At 41.8% G+C, this 20950-nt stretch overlaps 1 protein-coding gene across 1 annotated transcript in view; it reads left to right on the forward strand.

The window, feature by feature from the left end:
* The window catches only part of adam10a (ADAM metallopeptidase domain 10a), a 122260-nt gene extending 106553 nt beyond the window's left edge, over positions 1-15707 (forward strand). The window contains exons 9-16 of the mRNA XM_080729841.1: positions 6126-6289; positions 7336-7519; positions 7703-7853; positions 8122-8305; positions 8898-9009; positions 10825-11045; positions 11581-11707; positions 14289-15707. Of these exons, the coding sequence (XP_080585967.1) occupies positions 6126-6289; positions 7336-7519; positions 7703-7853; positions 8122-8305; positions 8898-9009; positions 10825-11045; positions 11581-11707; positions 14289-14404 (1259 nt within the window). The 3' untranslated portion in view covers positions 14405-15707. The remainder of the gene's footprint in view (positions 1-6125; positions 6290-7335; positions 7520-7702; positions 7854-8121; positions 8306-8897; positions 9010-10824; positions 11046-11580; positions 11708-14288) is intronic.
* The last annotated feature ends 5243 nt before the right edge of the window (positions 15708-20950 follow it).

Consider the following 20950-nt stretch of genomic DNA (forward strand, 5'->3'; position numbering starts at 1 on the left):
CTGACTCTATCTGTGCGTGCGGGCGTGTGGTATCTCTCTCTCTCTCTCTCTCTCTCTCTCTCTCTCTCTCTCTCTCTCTCTCTCTCTCTCTCTCTCTCTCTCTCTCTCTCTCTCTCTCTCTCTCTCTCAGCCTCCGACTGTCTGTCTGTCTGTCTCTCTGTATCTCTCTCTGTCTCTTTTTTTGGCGTTTTGCAGAATGGCAATGTTCTTAAAGGGATGATAAAGAAAGAAGTCGTACTTTCTGCACAAAATGAGCTTATCGTGAAATCCAAATGAAAATTATGCTTCATAAAAGGATCAATGGGGATCAAAGCTTAAACACATTTCGTATACTTTTCAAGGGCATGAGCTTGTGCCAAATATAGATTGTGTATGTTTTACTGTTGGGCAGGGATTTATTCGTTTTTAATCACAAATTCACAAACGACTGGATAAGACGAGAAGGAATATTTATTCAGATATTCCCAACTTGCAGTTTTCCATTCATCTCGATAAACGATATGCTGTGATGACAACGTCGCTCAGGGCAGGATTTTCATGTAGGCCATAATAAAGATCATGGGCTCCATGCCCTCTTAGTTTGGCCTGATGGCACCTAAAAAAATGGTCTGCCCTGAGGCCACTGTGGCCTGGATGCACGCTGCCCTGCGCTGCCCCAGCTGATCTCACCGGTTTCTCCTCTGCCTCTTCTGAATTCTTCTCCTCTCTGACTCTCCATATCAGTCTACGTCTACAAACAAGTCCAGTCTCACTGATTAGTCCAGGGTGTGTATGAACTTTGGTCTCAGGCGTTTATTGGTCATTCGTGAATACCAATAAATTATTATTTTGTTTATTTCACTGATAGTTATACAATCTGAATAAGAAAAATATTTCTAATATATGCTACAGCAATGGGTTCTCTCAGTGGTTGTACTATTTATTAAAATAAAGCAATCATTTACCTTTAAATTCAATTAATTATGGGCACTCAGGTGGCGCAGTGGTGAAGTGCCTGAGGTTGGAATCCACCGTAGTGCTTATATGGGCGTATATCCTGTCATGTGATGGAATAGAAATGAAGCTTTAGACTGCTGTCAGCAATGAGGTTTTGATGCCAGAGGGAATTAGAAGTAATCAATGTGACAGCTACCCAAGCAAACACACCCTAATGAATCTGTCCAACACACATGTTTACACACACACACACACACACACACACACACACACACACACACACACACACACACACACACACAGTAAATTAGGACAATATTAATTTAGAACCTTTTGGAACATAGCCTAGTCTTGACAGACGGAAATGGGAGACTTGTGAAAGATTATGACACCTGTTATGGGTTATTGCTTCTATAAATTGATTACTACTAGCCCTTACCCGTTCAAAGATATGAACTCCGAAATGATGTGCTGTGTGTGGGTTATGGCGTGTGCACTGTGCACACAGTATATGAGGGATGGAAAGTAACTTTAACTGGTGCTTGCATGATAATATGTAGGAGCATCAATGTAAGAAATACCCGTTTCGTTTAATGGCCAGACCGCCCAATTGCTCCAGCCACCGAGGAGAAACGCTGTGACAGACAGACACTCACTCAGACAGACAGACAGACAGACAGACAGACAGACAGACAGAAATCATGGAAATTGTTTTTTTTTTAACACATTCACTGCCAGGTATTAATTAATTAATTGATTAATCAGCCTCTGTCAGAGGCGCACTCGGTCAAATGTTGGAGTGGCAGACAACGCCCAAAAATAGCAATTCTCACTAAAAACAAACGCATCTCAGGAACTGGCTACTATCGACTTGGCTCACTATTTAGCAGCGTCTAGTGCTGCTAAGCCAACTGGTTCTGTTTGAACATTGAAGATGACACATTTCGCTTCGTTCCGTGTTCTTCCAGATCATCTGTCTGTAGCTCTGCGTGTCGTCCTGTTACGCTGGACTTTAATCCAGAGACGTGGCTCTATTATTCACATCTTCACATTAACGTTCTCTTGTGGATTTGACCTTGACCGGCCCAATGAGATTGTTGCTGATACAATGCTAAAACGCCCATGTCGACGTTCATTCTTTGATGTTTTTTCTTTTTGGAGAACCTGTCCATTAGTCCAGTGCTTCTCAAAGTAGGGTCCAGGGACTCTTCTCTTCTAGGGGTATGAGAACCACTGCATTAGTCACCACGATAAGCAACTAACTGCTGAAAAACGACACAATTGTGTACAACGCAGTGAGTTTCCTGTGATGTTTGGAAAAATTACTCCTATTATATTTTAGGTTCAATATGTGTTTTTTTCTAAACCGGTACCTGATGTATGGCGTTTATGGGTCCTTTTGTTTGGCTCTCCAATGCCCTTGATTATGACCAGTTCAGACACCGCCATACTCGCAATATGAAACGAAAAAGAAAAACAATTAATGCATTCAGAGGTTAAGAGAGGAGAGAGACGGGTGCTGAATGCTATAGTAGAGTGAACCAAGAATGAACCCAGTCCAACCCGCTAATGGGCCTCTTATTGAATTGGACCAATTGCCGCCTGCACATAAGCAGCTGCAGTGAAAGGGCATACACGTACACACACACACACACACACACACACACACACACACACACACACACACACACACTCACTGTTGACTGCCTTAAGTGCTCTGAGCTCACGTATGGTTGTAGCTGGAAGCTGTTGCCTGTGGGCTTGCCCCTGAATGACTGGACTTGTGGGTTTATGGGAAATGAAAGCTGCTGTTGCCCCTCCCTCACAGCCTCAACAACTACTTACTACCATGCAGTGTTGCCAGGTTTTGTGAGAGAAATAAGCAACCGGGGTCTATGAAAACAAGCCCAAAAGAAGCGACGCTTGGGCCACATGAGCACTTTAAACCTATATGCTGTATTCATCGGCTATTTGAACATAGCCGATCTACAAGCTCACAACCTTTTCTAAAAAATTTGAAATAGAATGAGGGATTATGGAAAAAAAAATGTAAACATTCCAACAACACAAATCTGGTACGGGGTTAGGGACAAATACACATTAATTTGGGGTTCCATGACATGAATATTTTTGAGAAACACCGGTTTAAAAGATAATTGAAACATTTAGGAAACAAGCCATAATAAGCAATTACACTTTAAGAAACAAGCCCCCCAAAAAAACACAACCGACAAAAGAAGCCTTAAAGTCGCTTTAATAAGCAGACATGGCAACACTGACTGCTAGCACTGCCTGGACACAACAATAGAATGGGTTTAGAGGGATTTTGACTAGAATTCTATAGTTGAGAGTTGATAGAGAAGAGGTTCACACCCCTATTTATGGACACGTATACAAACACACAATAGGACCAGCTCAGTGGCCTTACGGTTAAAGTGTCCACTAGATTGGGAGTTTGATTCCCCATACAAAAGACTATAAAAACGTAGTGCTTAGCAGCATCAAGTGTTGGATTGGGGGGCATATGACATACTTGCGTCATGTCCAAGGGGTGTACTTTTATATCAAGCTGCCTCACGCTACAAAAACAGGAGAAATGGCCCCTGCCGTATTGACCTCAAGGCTTTTATTTATACACAATAGAGGAAGTCCGAACACGGGCATCATCACAATGCAGTCCCCCCTAGTGTCCCCCTAACGTCCCCCCTAAGGTCTCACACATCACCTTCGCCCACGAGGTCGGACACACACTCTCATGTGAGTAACTATGATCTAAACCTGTCCTCCTGAAACTCTAGCTTCAATTTATATACCGGTACTGCATAGAACCTTGGGGTCACTTGCTAAAAAGGACAGATTGTTAGCTTGTAGATCTTTCTTTTAGTCAAGCAACACCTCTCAATGCGATGGGGCAGAAACCTTATTGCCACATTTTAACTTTTTGTGGGGTAAACAAACTTGATCATACTACAGCATCACTCAAAAGCATCAAAAGTAGCAGATCTGCAAGCTCGGAACTCGTGCCACTTTTTGAGCTTGTAGATCTGCTACTTTTCTATTTGAATCCTGAAAAGTAACTGTTTTGGACATATGGTTTCCAATCGACAGACGATAAATTAAGAGACTGGGTTTAGAGGGATTTTGACAGAATTCTATAGTTGAGAGCTGCTAAAGAAGGTTCATAAGCCCTATTTATGGAAATGCATACACAATTTCAATGTTGGCTCAAAATAGTCATTAAAAATATATAATTGCCTTTCCGGTGAGATAAGTTCACTTTCATGTTCTGTGTGTGGATGCAATAATGGTATGCTGTAGTTAATTTAATGAGGTGTTTACCGTGTTTGTTTTTTTGTATCTGAAAAACAAGGGTTCGGGAAAGCGGTATTGCCTATAGGCCCCATGGCAACCTTCTTCAAATACAAAATCTCCTGAGTTAATTGGTATTTGCAATAAATAAATGCCACAAATACATCCCATATTGAGGGGGCGTCAAAACAACGCAGAAAGGCCATTTCACTTTGACCGATATGGAGCACCACAAATATGATTTTCTTTTTTCAATACTTCATCAACACATACGCCTACGCCTTTGTACAATTGCCACATTCTGCCTCATACACCAGCCCGTGGTTCTAAAACTTTGTGTCAAGGACCCCCAAATTGATATGTATTGTGGCAGCGGACCCCCATCTGAAAATGTTTTGTGCCAGGGACCCCCAGAAGCATAGATTTGCATTAAAAATGTTTTTGAATAGCCAAAGTATAAAATATGGTAAAAGTGGACCCCTGGTTTGAGAGAGCCTTACACGTCTGCGGTGAGCCCCCTTATTGTCTTGTTTTGAGAGGCATAAAAGGCTACAAACTAGTAGATGACTAATAACTGGCCATGTCCTCATAGTGTATTATTTTGAGTGTACTGTACGTGAGCAGTGTGTCGTGGTGACGTGACCCCAAACGTCCCCCTAGCTGTGGCTGTCACACTCCCCTAGGAGCCACATTGAGGACCACCTGCTCACTTTGCTGCTGCGTGAACACATGGTACACAGTACACACACACACACACACACACACACACACACACACACACACTTGTACTCAAAGGAGCTCAATGTAAATAACCTCTTGAGCTTTTTTGTCTTTTGACTGATATGTACAAGTATATAGTCGCTGTCAGGCAGAATCTATTTTTTTTGGTAAATTAACGTCTCACAAAGATCATACCACAAAAGCATCATTATTTGAATCTTGAAAAGTAACAGTTTTGTCGAGCTTCAACCTGTTGTGAGGTTGTAGTCTTGTAGATCTATGTACAGTATGAAGAATGAAAGAATTGGAGAAAAGAAATAGATTGTTCTTTTATCTGCCCCAAATAGGTACTCCCCAGATAAAGATGTTAAAGACCTGGTGAACTTAAAAAAATGTTTTTTCACACTTTTAGAGCATATCCGTGGTGATCATAGGGGCATACCTAAGATCCCAAAGAATGTTTTGTGTATTGTTATATCAAAAGTTGCAGTCTTAATTACCTCCTGTGAATGCAAACATACTACGTGATGACATAGATAGACTCTTATGAACATAAATGAATCTTGATTTCATTCACCTGTTTGGTTTCCATAGCTCACGTTACTCCAAACACACCAGATTTTAATTACAGAGCTACTCTGTTTTGAATATCATTCAAGATGACGTCCATACGGTGCATTACTCATTTTAAACTTAATCAGCACACTAAAATATATACTGTATTTGAAAAGTAAACATTATAGATTAGAAATAAACTGCTTTCCACTCGCCGTCACCCGCTAGCTTGGGCAGCGTGAGCCGGCAGGCTACAAGCACTAGCTCCCAGCTACAGTAAGTGAGAGTCCACCGTTCCATAGCCTGAAGGGATGGGAGCCTCTTATTGGTTCGCGAGGCCGTCTCAGACTGAATGCCATTTCACTAATAGGGCTGTCACCATTATGACATTTTACACGACGCGTTGTGAGCTTGTAGATCTGCTATTTCTACTATTTTTTGAAAATGTTGAATATATGAAAAATGTTCAACATTCAGCGATTATGACAAATAATTGTGATTATGTCAAATCATTGCGATTAGACGATTATGTAATAATTGTAACAGGCCTATTTCACTATGACTTTAAGTTTTATGTGTGTGTTTGTTTTTTCCTGCTTTCTCAGGAAGCTCCGGAGGCATCTGTGAGAAGAGTAAGCTGTACTCTGATGGGAAGAGGAAGTCTCTGAACACGGGCATCATCACCGTGCAGAACTACGCTTCCCACGTCCCCCCTAAGGTCTCACACATCACCTTCGCCCACGAGGTCGGACACAACTTTGGCTCTCCTGTGAGTAACTATGGTCTGAACCTGCCCTCCTGAACCTCTAGCTTCAATTTATATACTCCATAGAACCTTGGTGTCACTTGCCAAAAAGAACAGGGTGTTAGCTTGTAGATCTTTCTTTTTGGCAAGCAACACCCCTCTTTCAATGGAGCAGAAACCTTTTATATCCTTTTTGTGTTTTCTTCCCCTGTAAACGAACACCTTCTTGATCATACAGTGTCACTCAAAAGTAGCAGATCCACAAGTGGCGCGAAGAGGTGCGTTTTGAGTGTGTAGATTTGCAACTTTTTCATTTTAATTTCTGAAAAGTAACCGTTTTGGACATATGAGGTCTCCTCACGAGATATACGAAAGACAGACACTCACACCCATTTTTGTGGAATTTATGGATGGATAAATCTCAAACCTTTTTGGCTCAGGGCACATCTGTAAATAACCTTTTTTTTTTATCCACGGCACCCCTGAATTACATTGTTACTGTTCAGCATCTTACATTTATGTAAAACATGTCAATCTTTTGCCGTAAGATATGTCATGAGGAAAACTTGAGAGAATATCTGTTTTCATTAGGACTGATATAAAATATCTTTTATGTTTGTTGTTACACCACTTAAACCCCAGCATTCCTATTCTGGGGGGAACATTCACCAAACATAACCCATCTATAAGCTTACAATGCGTCACAACATGACGCGTTTAGAACTTGTAGAACTGCTATTTTTGGTGAAGAGACTTGACGTACTATAGACTGAAAAAGATAGTACAGTACAACTCAGGTTTCTCAAAGTGGATTTCAGGGTCTCTCTCCCTTTATGGGGGTCTAAATGGACCCTTACAAGTCTGTAAATTTGACAGTGTCAAAGTTAAGGGGAGACCTTCAAATGTAAAAGTTTGAGAACCACTGCTCTAGAGGGTGTAAGTGGTTCAACTGAAGTGACGTTGATCAGTTCCAAATATGATCAAAGTATTCTGCCTGTGGCACCCCTTGACTTGCGTCACGGCACCCACTGTGAGAAACCCTGGTCTGAATGTATTTTGTTTTGCTGCAGCATGACTCTGGGACGGAGTGCACCCCAGGAGAGTCTAAGATGCAGGACAAGAAGGAGCGGGGGAACTTCATCATGTACGCCAGAGCCACGTCCGGGGACAAGCTGAACAACAACAAGTTCTCCCCCTGTAGCGTCCGCAACGTCAGCCAGGTCCTGGAGAAGAAGAAGGACAGCTGCTTTGTCGGTAAATACCCTAGCATAGGCTGGAGAAAAATAGAGAACCGTCCCCACTGTTTCCGCCAATTAAAATCCACCATTTTGGAACTTCTGGTCCCCGGAAAGCAACCTGTGTGTGTTTGTGGGAGTCCTCATTCCTCTGTGTGTGTGTGTGTGTGTGCGTGCGTGCGTGCGTGTGTGTGTTTTCTAGAATCTGGCCAGCCTATCTGTGGTAACGGGCTGGTGGAGACAGGAGAACAGTGTGACTGTGGCTACAGCGACCAATGCAAAGACCCCTGCTGCTACGACGCCAACGAGGTCGACGGCAGGAAGTGCAAACTCAAACCCGGCAAGATCTGCAGGTTCGTAAACATGTCCGAGAAACGGCTCCGTCCACAGGATCATGTTAGTCGCTCTTGTAACGTCGCTCTTGTTTTTTTGTATCCCATGGTCTGCGTTTTCTGTTTTCTATAAAGCTGGGGAGACTCCTGTTACTGAACAAAAACTCTATAGCAATGAGTACTATCAGAATATTGAGCTATTTAAGACTTATTTTAGCCAAAGAAAATCACTTACCCTACCTTTAACTTTGGGTCGGCTTACTGGTATGTGTTCATCAATCTCCAACAGTCCCAGCCAGGGTCCTTGCTGCACACCGGAGTGTGATTATAAGGGCACCAACGAGAGGTGCAGAGTGGAGTCGGAGTGTGCTCATGAAGGCACGTGCAACGGTCTGACCGCCCAGTGTCCTTCATCAGAACCCAAGGCCAACTTCACCGCCTGCCACGGAGACACACAAGTCTGCCTCAACGGGGTAAGCTGCCTTCAAGTCAAGGACACCCAAATTGAATGTATTCGGACCCCCTCCCCCCCAACCCACCCCCCAGAAGAGAAGGTTTATCGTCGTTGTTGGGTGGAAACCGTTTGTCCAAAACCGTTTGTTTTGTATTTATCATTTAAAAAAGTATTTAAAATTGTGAGAATAGGGTTAAACCAAGGCAGATGTTGCATAAGCGTTCGGTACCATTCGTGGATTTGCACAGCAACTTCCTTGTTTTTGCAGGCAATCGCAGGGACTAGTTTCTTGTATAAATTATTCTTGTAGTGAAATTTTTCCTAAAAAAATGTTTAAATTTAGTTATGTCTATGATTTGCATATTTCTTATGAAAGCAATATCCTTTACTGTGATTTTAGAAGAGCTAAGAAGGTTGTAGCTTTAATAATGCCCCTTTAGCTGCTCTATATCACTGCAATCCACAGCCTCTTGAGGCATATTGCTTTATTATGTACTGTATGCATGTCTTCTTGTGTTTGCTTCAAGTCAAAAAGTGTTTGAACAGCTGTAAGTCACTTAGCATAATCATGAATGTTTGAATAAGTTGACGCTGGGTGTGCGGTTTAACAGGGCTGCTCAGGCTCCATCTGTGAGAAGTACGGTCTGGAGGTGTGCACCTGTGCCCCCCAAGAGGGCACGGATGAGGCTGCCGAGCTGTGCCACGTCTGCTGCATGGAGAAAAGTGAGTTGGCAGAGTTCTGCAGACTTACTGTAACTCCAAAACGCCCGCATGAATCCAAGTTCTCAGTCGCCACGACTGATTTCAGTCATTTGGATTCCATGGATTCCATACTGTAGATTTCAGTCATTTGGATTCCATAGAAACTAAATTGCCCATTTCTCAGATTTCTACTGTGTGTGTGTGTGTGTGTGTGTGTGTGTGTGTGTGTGTGTGTGTGTGTGTGTGTGTGTGTGTGTGTGTGTGTGTGTGTGTGTGTGTGTGTGTGTGTGTGTGTGTGTGTGTGTGTGTGTGTGTGTGTGTGTGTGTGTGTGTGTGTGTGTGTGTTCCTTTCACACTGTTTCACACATTAGGACACATTAGAATATTTGAGCACAGACCTAACAAAACGTGCTTTGGACAGCCTTCAGTCGTAGATAGCTACAGGCTATTTGGATCTGTATCTGAGCTGGGCACCATCTAACTCTGTTTCCACAACACAAGCCTTCCGCATTGCAGTATATCAAACTTCAGACTAAACAGGAAAGAACTTCATTTTGTGTTAACAAGTCATGTAATTATACAAACAAAGTACTGTCTGCTACATAGGGTTGTGATTTTAATACTTAAAGGACGACTTCACCACTTTTCAACCTATGTTCATATAATTGGTCCTCACTAATGTTCAAGATAAAATAGCAAAAACAAATCCTACTCGGTCTGTGTCTCTTAGTAGAGCTGTGGGCAGTTCAAAAACATGTCTATCAGTGACATCATCGATAGGCAAATTTGTTTTTTAAACATACTGTATTTAAAATATATATATATATTTTTTTTATATTTATATATATAAATATTTATTTTTTATTATCGCAAGAACAATGGCTTCCATTATAACATTGCAACCTTTCAGGAATATAAAGTCTGCAGTTTCTATATAGCTTGGATTCCCCATCATGAACTGCCCACAGCCCTCCTATGAGACACAGACCGAGTAGATTATTATTATTATAATTATTTTGCTATTTTATCATGAACATTAGTGAGGACCAATTATTTGAAGATAGGTTGAAAAGTGAGATGACTGGAAACAACGATGGAGGGCTCGTCTGAGGACGACCTAGATAGATAGATAGATAGATTGAAAAGTGGTGAAGTTGTCGTTTAAGTATAAAAAGGACGTCTAAACAGGTGTGTCTCGGCCTGAAGCCCATGACCCACCTACTGTAATTCCAACACACTTTGCCTAGTCTAGGATGGCTCAGTGTGGATGGAATAGGTAGGAATAGACAGAGTTAAGCAAATACAAATGGGACTGGTATTTAAGATAGGCAAAGAGACAGTGCCCTCAGTAACCTCATGCTTGTCTAACTACTTCTCCAAAGTGAGTGACACACACAGCCGCAGCACTCGAGGGAGAGACCATGATATGGTATCACCCACACTTAGAACAAACACGAGAAAGCTCTCATTCTAGTACTCTGCCACAAAAATGTGGAATGCCCTGACACCATCCATTAAAGGAGGTGTAACACTGGTTCCTTTCAGAACTGTCCAGAGAGGTACAAGCCAGGGAGGTACATGTAAATACCCACGAAAGGAGGTGTCATTCACTGCCAACGTTTCTCCTTTTCCTCCTTTGTACATATAGTGTTTCGTATTTGTTGATCGCATGTCTACAAAGGACCACAATGGAATTAAGTCCCCAGGACTTTTATATCCTTTTAGCTTGGCTAATGTCTACTGCACCACATGCTGTTTACATTACTGACTAATAAAGTATTCAATCAATGAATTAATCAATCAATCAGTTAATCCATGTCCCTGTACTACCTGCAGTGAAGCCCAACACCTGCGCCAGCACAGGCTCTGAGATATGGGCCAGTTTCTTCCAGAAGAAGATCACCACCCTGCAGCCCGGCTCGCCCTGCAACGACTTCAAGGGCTACTGTGACGTGTTCATGAAGTGCCGCCTGGTGGACGCAGACGGGCCTCTGGCCAGGCTAAAGAAGGCCATCTTCAATGCAGAGCTCTACGAGAACATTGCAGAGTGGATAGTGGTGAGTGTACACACATTAACTAATGCTGTATATTTCCAAATAGTAGATCTACTGCAAATAGACGTCCGGAGTCTGACACCATGTTGCGTATTACACTTGTTTGCCTACTGTCATTGTCCTTATAGTTTTTACAGAAAAGAGGTTGGTTTAAGACAGGTGTCTTCAATGTTTTCAGGCCAAGGACCCCTTAGTTGAGAGAGAGATGAAGCAGGGACTATTTACTTAGTCTGCTCTTTTTCCCCTCTACACCAAACCTCTTTGGCAAAAATAGCCAATCTACAAGCTCACAACGCTATTTTTGGCAAAAGTTCTCAGAATAAGGACACTAGAGTTCAAGTGGCTAATATAAAAAAGTTTCTATGACACAAAGATTTGGAGGACCCCCTGTTTAAGACCTCTGGTTTAAGAAGTGTGTGTGTGTGTGTGTGTGTGTGTGTGTGTGTGTGTGTGTGTGTGTGTGTGTGTGTGTGTGTGTGTGTGTGTGTGTGTGTGTGTGTGTGTGTGTGTGTGTGTGTGTGTGTGTGTGTGTGTACAGGCTCACTGGTGGGCGGTGCTACTGATGGGCATTGCTCTCATCATGTTGATGGCTGGCTTCATTAAGATCTGCAGTGTCCACACGCCCAGCAGCAACCCCAAACTGCCTCCACCCAAACCCCTGCCAGGTAACTGTACTGAACATATTTATACATATATATACAACCCCAATTTGATCTATTTTTGTCAAATACTTTCAATATTTATTAGTGTTCTCTCCCAACTTCATAGAGTAACTTTATAGAGTAAACCCCAAAACCCAAGTCCATTGAGTTCAATGAAGGAGTGGTGCAATACTTTATAGAGTAACTTTATAGAGTAAAGGGCTTTGCAGACAGGCGCGATTTTTCGCACGGAAGAAAATGACGATTCTTTTTTTTTTTTATAAGAAACCAATGATTCTCTATGACCTCATGCACACCTCTCCGAATTTGCTGTGCGGCAAATGGCTGCGGCAGTGCGCTTTTTTTTCGATCGAACCCAGTTCGATTTGTGCGTCTTTTCGCATGCGGCAAAAGCTCATTGACTCCTTTTATGACTCCTTTTCGGAACCACAGTGTGGATTCTGCACAGCATTGCACACCAAATCCAATGCGTTTTAATCATGCATCAAGCGGAAAAAAGAGATGTGTGCAAAGCCCTTAACCCCAAATGTTTTTTGAATAGCCAACATATAAATGGATAAAGTGGTTAAAATGGTTGTAATGCTACATTACCTCCCCCCCCCCCAGGGGGTCTGGCCTGGACCCCACTTTGAGAACCAGTGCCCTAGAGAAGGCAGTGTAGAGCTGCCCATGAGGCAGGTAGATGTCAACTCTCATGAACCTGACCTTTTGTTGAAAGAAAGCCAACATGACAGTGTGCACTCTGCGACCGTCTGGGTGTTAAAGGTCCCCAGGCTGATGTTTTAACCATTCCATTTCCATGTAGAGCATTTGCTTGCAGGTCGTGAGTAGAGCATCTTCCATATAGCAAGCAGTTAGCCATCGTCTCGCCACCTCGAAGGAGCATTTCACAGATTTGTTTTAGCTTTATTTTCATATAATTGGTCCAGCAGCTCCCTGTGTATATGCTGCATGCATAACCTGGGTCAATAATGGACTGTTTATGCAAATTGAAAGAGTGATAAGGTTTTAAGGCCAATGATCCCTTAGTTGAGAGAGAGATAAAGTAGGGACCCCCACAACCTTTTCATAGATTCCATATAGTTTCATCGTTTGACAGCACAATCATCAGTGTATTTTGGATCAATTTGTGTTATCAGATATTCAACCACTTGAGCCGTCATTACCTAATGAACTTGACCTTTTACTCTGTACTTAGTCTGCTCTTTTCCCCCTCTACACCAAACCTCTTTGCCGAAAATAGACAGTTCTCAGAATATGGACACTAGGGTTCAAGTTGTTAATATAAAAAGGATTGGAAGATTTGAAGGACCCCCTGTAGTAACTCTGAGGACCCCCTAGGGGTCCCGGACCCCCTGTTGAAGACCCCTGCATTAGTTAAATGAGTAGTTCAGTTCTATGAATTAAACACCCCATGAAGCCTTGAAGATTTCTTTGTTTTTGTTCCATTCCTGAGGCAATAATTTGATGACGAATTGAGTCTTTACTGACAGATGACCCGGTCATCACATTATTGGCTGAGACAAAAACAAAATAAATCTCCTTGACTTCATGTGGTGTTTAATTGATAGAAATTAGTAATTCTTTGGGGTGAACAACTCCTTTTTGAACAAACAAGAAAGGCATACTGAGAGCCAGGGGTGTTCTGGGCCCTGGGTACAAGGATTCACTGTGGGCCCCCCATGAATGTTCTTCATAGGGGGAGGGGTTTAACCCCTTTAGACTGGGAACGCATTATTACGCATTATTTTGTGCTTTAGCTATTGAAAAATAGCAGATATGCAAGCTCACAGAGTGGCACTGAATGCCACGCTGCAAGCTTGTACATCTGCTATTTCTTTTTAAATTGTGAACATTTTGTTAATAAAAAAATTGTGAACATTTGTGCAAGTCTTTCAATATTTCAAATCCTTCTAAGGTTTTTTTGAAAAACCTATGTTTCTATGTCAGTGGTGCTCAAACTTTGAGCACCACTATACCCAAAATGAGATATGTATTTGGCCACGGACCCCCATCTCAAAATATTTAGTTTCAGGGACCCCCAGTGCGCTGCGGCACTCGGTGAAAAATCCTGAAAATTCTGAAAAAATCCTGAAAATTCGAATTTTGACCCGATTCTATAAGTGTCTTTTGAATCCTTCTAAGATTTTTTGAAAAACCTGTGTTTCTATGTCAGCAATCTGGCCAGCCATCGTCAAAGAAAAGGTCCTTTTCACTTAACTGGAGCTCAGTTAGTCTGTTCTTGAGAGACTACTATATCAGTGGTGCTCAAACCTTTTCATGTGAAGGACCCCAAAAATGATATTTATTTGGCCACGGACCCCCATCTCAAAATATTTAGTTCCAGGGACCCCCCAGAAGCAAAATTTGAGTTACAAACGTTCGCTTTGAAAATACATACATTCAAAGATTTGCACACATTTTCACGACTTTTTAAAAAATAGCTCTACGCTTGTATATCTGCTATTTTTCACTGGGTAAAGCATTCAATAATTCCAGGCCTAAATGGGTTAAGGCCCCTCCACCTTGGACCCTAGTAACGTTTCCCCCTTGTTGTGACACCCCTGTGGTTTCCTCCGTGCAGGCACACTGAAGAGGAGGAGAGCGCAGCAGGCCAACAACCCCCAGTCCCAGGGCCACCGCCAGCAGCACCAGCGTCAGCCCAGAGAGAACTATCAGATGGGTCAGATGAGACGCTGAGACCCCTGCTTCCCTCTCTTTGCCTTGGTTCTTCCTAGTGCCTACGTATTGGGAGCACTTCACTCCAAAGAGTTACCTTTATTACCACCCACAACCTATTGCAAAACTCTTATGACAAACAAACTCTGTGGCAACAGAAGTGATCTTCACTGGACAGCACCTTTTCACTTTTCTCTCCCGGGCCCCGACAGAACCTGACGCAGCAGCGCCTCTCTCTGGCCCCCCCAGAGCCGGGTTCGAGCAGAGGTTCACACAGCTTTGACGGGATTACAAGAAACAAATGGATAACAACAGTCTTAAAGGAGGAAATGACTTCTATTATGTAGTCTTTATTTATCTTATTTTTTTTTCTTTTTTTACCAGAATGCAGGAGGACGGGGAGCTCCACTGAGGTAGAAAACCCTTCACTTCTCCACTTAAACACTTTTTTTTTCTCCCTCTCCTGTTTCTCCCTCTCTGAGGTGCTGCCATCATGAGCACGCTAACAGGACTGCAAGTCACATGGCTTTTTCCTGCCAATCAAACCCAGGAAAAGGAGATAACGGAAGAGACTCTTTTTGCCAATGTAATTAGATTGTTTTAAAAAACAAGATATATAAAAAAACAAAGCTTTTATTTCTAAAGAATACATGTCCTTTCTGTGTGCAATTGTACAGGTATTGCAATATAGTTTTGTTTTTTTCTTCTTTTCAGTTTCATATGGAATTAATTCTGCTGTCTGATTGTTATTGAAGACTATTTACCATTTTAATTCACTTTCTCAGGATTAATTAAGCAGCAAACAAGAGTACGGGGTGGAGCTGAAAATACAGTATGGCTGTATGTGTGCACGTTGTGTGACTCACAGTACTGGCACTCAGTAGCTGCTATTAGAAGCAGGGGTTGAATGTCCACTGGATTCATCTCATAAATGGATTAGGCCTGTGAGATGGGATATTATATTATGTATATTATTACTGAGGGATGCTCATTAACCACTTTAACCTTGGTGTACCTGTTTTGAGCATGTCATCACAGAACAAAATGTTCAAAAGGTTTTTGAAAATAGCCAATCCACAAGCTCATAACATGCCGCGATGTTGGTGAGCTTGTAGATTAGCTATATCTGAGGGCTTAAGTGATTAATTTTCTGGTGGAAGGGTCATCGTGCGGTTCCCTTTTCCTTCAGTTCGGGGCTGGAATTGATGGTAAAAAAATTGCTTTTTTCCCCCCAACTTGATTGTATCCCATTTTTTGGTAATGGCTATTTTCCCTGACTCATTGCTTTCATGGCACTGATTTGTGACACATTTGTAAAAAAGAATCACACCAGTGTGAAGTGAGCGGTGGACCCACATGACGTGGCTATGTGTCGTTATGACCCCCCCCCCCCCCCCCCCCACCAGTGATGTAGTGTAGTTAAGACCTCATGGGAAAACCATTGGAAAACCTACGGTGCGGCTGTATTATCCAGAAGTGTGTTATTTGTCAATGGGACCCGGCAACTGCTGGCAATGGCAGGCGATGAGGCGACGTCGCCTAAAAACATGAAAGTATTGTATCTTTTGGACGACATCGCCCAGAATCACCGGCTGTTGCCCGCTGTTAAAACGTAGGGGTCTCGTCAAACTTAGGTCATCCAATGGGAAATCCTTTAGAAAAACACATGGTCATTCACACAATGCCACGTATACCACTATAATACTAAAGATGTTAGTTTTGTCTGTTCATTCATTCCAGGTGAAAGATCGATGAGATGAGATGAGAGAATCTTCTGTGCTTTTTGTAGAGGAGGAGGCGGTGAGCAAACTGGCCAAGCGTTACATGAAAAAGATACATTGAAAAAGTCATAGGTTGTTGTTGGCTGGTGGTCTGGGGACAAATGTTGGCCAATGCCTTTTGAGAACAGGCTGATCATACAAAAAAACAACATAACATAGAATAGATAGACAGTCACAGTGTCATTCTTCATCAACATATCTTACTTGAGCTATCATCCCTTTTTATTTAAATTACAACCACTTTACGGATGATCTTACAAAGCCACTCTTAAGCCAGTTTGTGTCATCTTTCTATGCTCGGGCTGTGCATTACAATTTAATCATCAAAGACAGTGGGCTGGCTTTAATGTGTTTGTGGATTTTACTGTTATTGATTTTTACTTGCAGTTCAGATTATTTTGTATGTGTGGAGGAATTCGCGTCGACTGTTGACAACTAGAAATTAAAAACAAATGTTTATTGAGGTGAGTGTAGAGCTGAGTTGAGCTGGGTGTTCGCTGACATGTTAAAGGGCAAAACAATCACTGATCACGTGACGGTCATTCATTCCTGTCATTTCTCTCTTTTTGTCATTTCTCTCTTTTTGTTTCTTCCTCACGTCTGTGCACATCAGGGGGTGTGACAAATAGAACCAATACAGAAATCCCCGGCGTGCATCAAAACTATTTGTGTAGTTGGTGCCTCATTCATACAGGTTGATGCCTTTATTCAGCGTGAATAATCGACCTAGTTCAGGATAAAGATTGCGTTGTTTTATCGCTGCGTAATATCTGTTCTGTGTGGATGTACTCATGACCACTAACGACAAGTTTGAAAAGATATTCTGTGCAAAAGTAATGGTATATGGCTTACTTGGTATGTACAGTAAGGAACTTAACCCCTGACCTTTCCAGATTTGGTTCTAATGTGGGGATATTCTTCCCAACAGAGCAGAGACCTAAGTTACTGCCCATTAGTGTAAATACGTTTTAAGAATATGTGCCTAATTATGGGACATGCATCAGTGTGGCACTGGGACTGACCTTGACCGCTCATCGGGGCAGTTTATTCAAAGACTCTTGTAGTGATGTGCGAGTCGACTCTGACACCTCCCTCCGCTGGTTACTAGTCAGCCACCCGCAACCGCCCGCCCCCAACACGGTGGAAGTACTGTAACACCTGCAACCTGCATGAATGAAACCCCGCTTTTGAACCTAGAGGCCAGACAAAACATGGGAACGATGCCTACTTTAATGAAAGGCTATATGAGGTTACATGTAAGGCATTGTTGATGCTCCTCTGCCCCAAGTGTGCAAGCATTCACAAAGTTGTGTTTATTACTGACCTACATCGGGTGTTTTACCCCCATGAACTTGCAGGTCACAAACGGGTCAGAGGTCGCCGCACATGTCACTTGACAGTCTGGATTGCTGACGGAGGTTTGAGGAACCAAATGAACAGAAAACGCTTCAGCTTGATGTCCATTTTCAGTTACCTCCAACCCTAATGGATTTCAGGTCAACTTTTGGGTGAGAACACGTCATGATTCTTTTAAATGGCTTTTTTTTTTTACACGGGGAGAGACACTAGGGCGAGCCACGTGCCGTACCCGCTTGGATCCACACCGTGGGCTTGGCGCTGCGCTCCTCATGTGAATAGATGTACTTCTATGACGTGTTGCGTAGGAAAAAAACAGTTCAACACATTTCAACTCTTCAGACGGGAGTGTGCATGAGAGGAGCGCACACCCTCCTACCTAAACTCTCACCTCTCATTGAAGATGAATTACTCTGCGCGTCATTCAAGTTTGTGTTTTTTATGTAGTTGCGCGCCGGTATTGCCAAAAATCGCTGATTTGCAAGCTGTTGGATCCGTTATTTTTTTGACACGACAACCGGTTACGCAAGTACATAAATCAGTCTTTAATCTTTCAGTTGCATTATTGGCAAAATAGAAGAAAACAAGTTACATATTTAGTTTCATACTGTTTTGCGGAGAGTACATATAAATTAACGAGCATAGCCAGAAAGAATGCAATATTTTTTCTAATCCTCGGAAACGACCTGTAACCAGATTAGCTGCCATCTATTTGCTGTACATTGCTAGTTATGAGGATTAATAACGCCTCAGTCTCCATCAGGTAGATTCTATGCAGAGTCTCACAAACACCCTCACAGAGAAATGCCTTCATTGTTTCCTCCCAAATGGGTAACATGGAAAACGCTGTTTTCGTTTTAATGACAAAAATAGCTATCCATAATCCATGTGAAACATCGACAACTTAAGCTTCTATATAAAAAGAGAAAATGGGATTTGTTTTACAATATATTTTTGTTTTGTTGCGCTGTGTCTGGTGCTAATGGTAACATTTTTTTTGTTTTGTTTTGTTTTGTTTTGTTCCTGATTGGAATATAAAGAATGTTTCTCATTATCTTTGACAGGCTGTTCAGATTTATTTTGGTGTGAATTCCTTGGCTACCCTTCTCTCAATATTTTCTTCTTTTGTTTTCTTGTTATTATGGTATGTTCTGGGTTATAGATAGGTTTAGGGGCGGGAGTTATTTTCTTTCTGTCTTTCACGTTTCTTGCGATGAGTCATTGAGAAAATGTGCACTGAAATACAAGCGATGTGAACAGAGAGAACTCCGACTGGAATACGTTTAATATTACTGTCTGATTTTAATGTCTGCTGTGTTTTATACAGTCACTCCAGTGGTGTTTTATTATTTTTGTTCATTATTTGTTCTTTTCTTTTGGTTCTATTTCCCCATTTCTGCTCACTTTGAAATTTTTTACTAAAAATAAATCGCAAAAAGTATTGTGCAAAGATGTAATTTCCTTTTGAAGTACTTGAAATGCATTAATAAAAATAGACTCGATCAAAACTGTCTGTTATGCATTGGTTGCACAGAATAGTTAAAGGTTTGGTATTGTGCGCTGGTTTTCCTCAGCTATTAAACAAGATGCACACATCTGTTGGCGGAGAAGAAAATGTCTTATGAATGCTTAAAGGGGCACTCCACCACTTTTCAACCTATGTTCATATAATTTGTCCTCACTCAAAAATAGCTTTTCTTTTTTTTTTTTTTCTCAGAGGAGGGCCGTGGGCAGGTCAGAAACCCATCGTCTTGTGACATCATCGATTACCAATCCAGTTTATAGAAACTGCAGGCTTTCTATTCCTGAAAAGTTGCAATTTTAAAGTGGAAGCCATTGTTCTCGCAATAATAAAAATCTAAATATTTTTTTCAAAAATATTGATACATTTTTTTTGGGGGGGAAATGATGATGTCACAAGACGATGGATTCTGAACTTCCCACAGCTCTCCAAGGAGACTTGGACTGAGTAGAAAAAAATGGTGATATTTTATCATGAACATTAGTGAGGACCTATTGTATGAAGACAGGTTGAAAAGTGGTGAACTACTCCTTTAAACGTTATACATGACAATAGAATTATGAAAATTCACTTTATTCTCCATCCATGTCACTTAGCAAATAAATCACAATAATTTAAACTGAGGACTATAGTGAAATATCTCTGAATCCAGTGAACAGTGCCATTTATCAAGGTCTACCTTCTTTTACACCACTACTGCATTTTAACCCATTTAGAACGGGTACACATTTTGTGTATTATTATTTTATGATTTAACTATTGAAAAATAGCAGATATACAAGCTCACAGCGCGGCACCAAGTGCCGCGCTGCGAGCTTGTAGATCTGCTATTTTTGAAAAATTGTGACAATTTGAATTTTGACCCGATTCTATAAGTGTCTTTTGAATCCTTCTAAGATTTTTTGAAAAACCTATGTTTCTATGTAGGCAATCTGGCCAGCCATCGTCAAAGAAACGGTCCTTTTCACTTAAATGGAGCTCAGTTAGTCTGTTCTTGAGACTATACTATGTCAGTGGTTCTCAAACATGTTCATGTGAAGGACCCCCAAAATTATATTTATTTGGCCACAGACCCCCATCTCAAAATATTTAGTTCCAGGGACCACCCAGAAGCAAAATGTGAGTTACAAACGTTTGCTTTGAAAATACATATATTCAAAGATTTGCACACATTTTCACGACTTTTTTCAAAAATAGCAGATCTACAAGCTCGCAGCGCGGCACTCGGTGCCGCGCTGTGAGCTTGTATATCTGCTATTTTTCACTGGTTAAAGCATTCAGTAATTCTTGGCCTAAATGGGTTAATAGCTGATCTACAAGCTGCTCTCAACGCATCTGTTGTGAGCTTGTAGATCAGATTTTTTTGGCACACGACACCAATACACAACGATTGACAAAGAGGCTTTACAATAGGATGCAGCAGGATCATTCAGCACCTTGCCTTTTCATGCAATTCTTTATATAACATTCACTCCTGAGGTCAGGGGCGTCACACCAAATGCTGGGCCCTGGGTACAAGGATTCACTGCGGGCCCCCCATGAATGTTAACTATTGAAAAATAGCAGATATACAAGCTCACAGCGCGGCACCGAGTGCCGCGCTGCGAGCTTGTAGATCTGCTATTTTTGAAAAATCGTGAAAATGTGTGCAAGAAACTTATGTTTCTATGTCAGTGGTGCTCAAACGTTTTCATGTGAAGGACCCCCAAGATGATATGTATTTGGCCACGGACCCCCATCTCAAAATATTTAGTTCCAGGGACCACCCAGAAGCAAAATGTGAGTTACAAACGTTTGCTTTGAAAATACATATATTCAAAGATTTGCACACATTTTCACGACTTTTTTCAAAAATAGCAGATCTACAAGCTTGCAGCGCGGCACTCGGTGCCGCGCTGTGAGCTTGTA

This window comes from Nannobrachium achirus, assembly GCF_963921795.1.
Source record: "Nannobrachium achirus genome assembly, chromosome: 7".
Classification (NCBI taxonomy): domain Eukaryota; kingdom Metazoa; phylum Chordata; class Actinopteri; order Myctophiformes; family Myctophidae; genus Nannobrachium; species Nannobrachium achirus.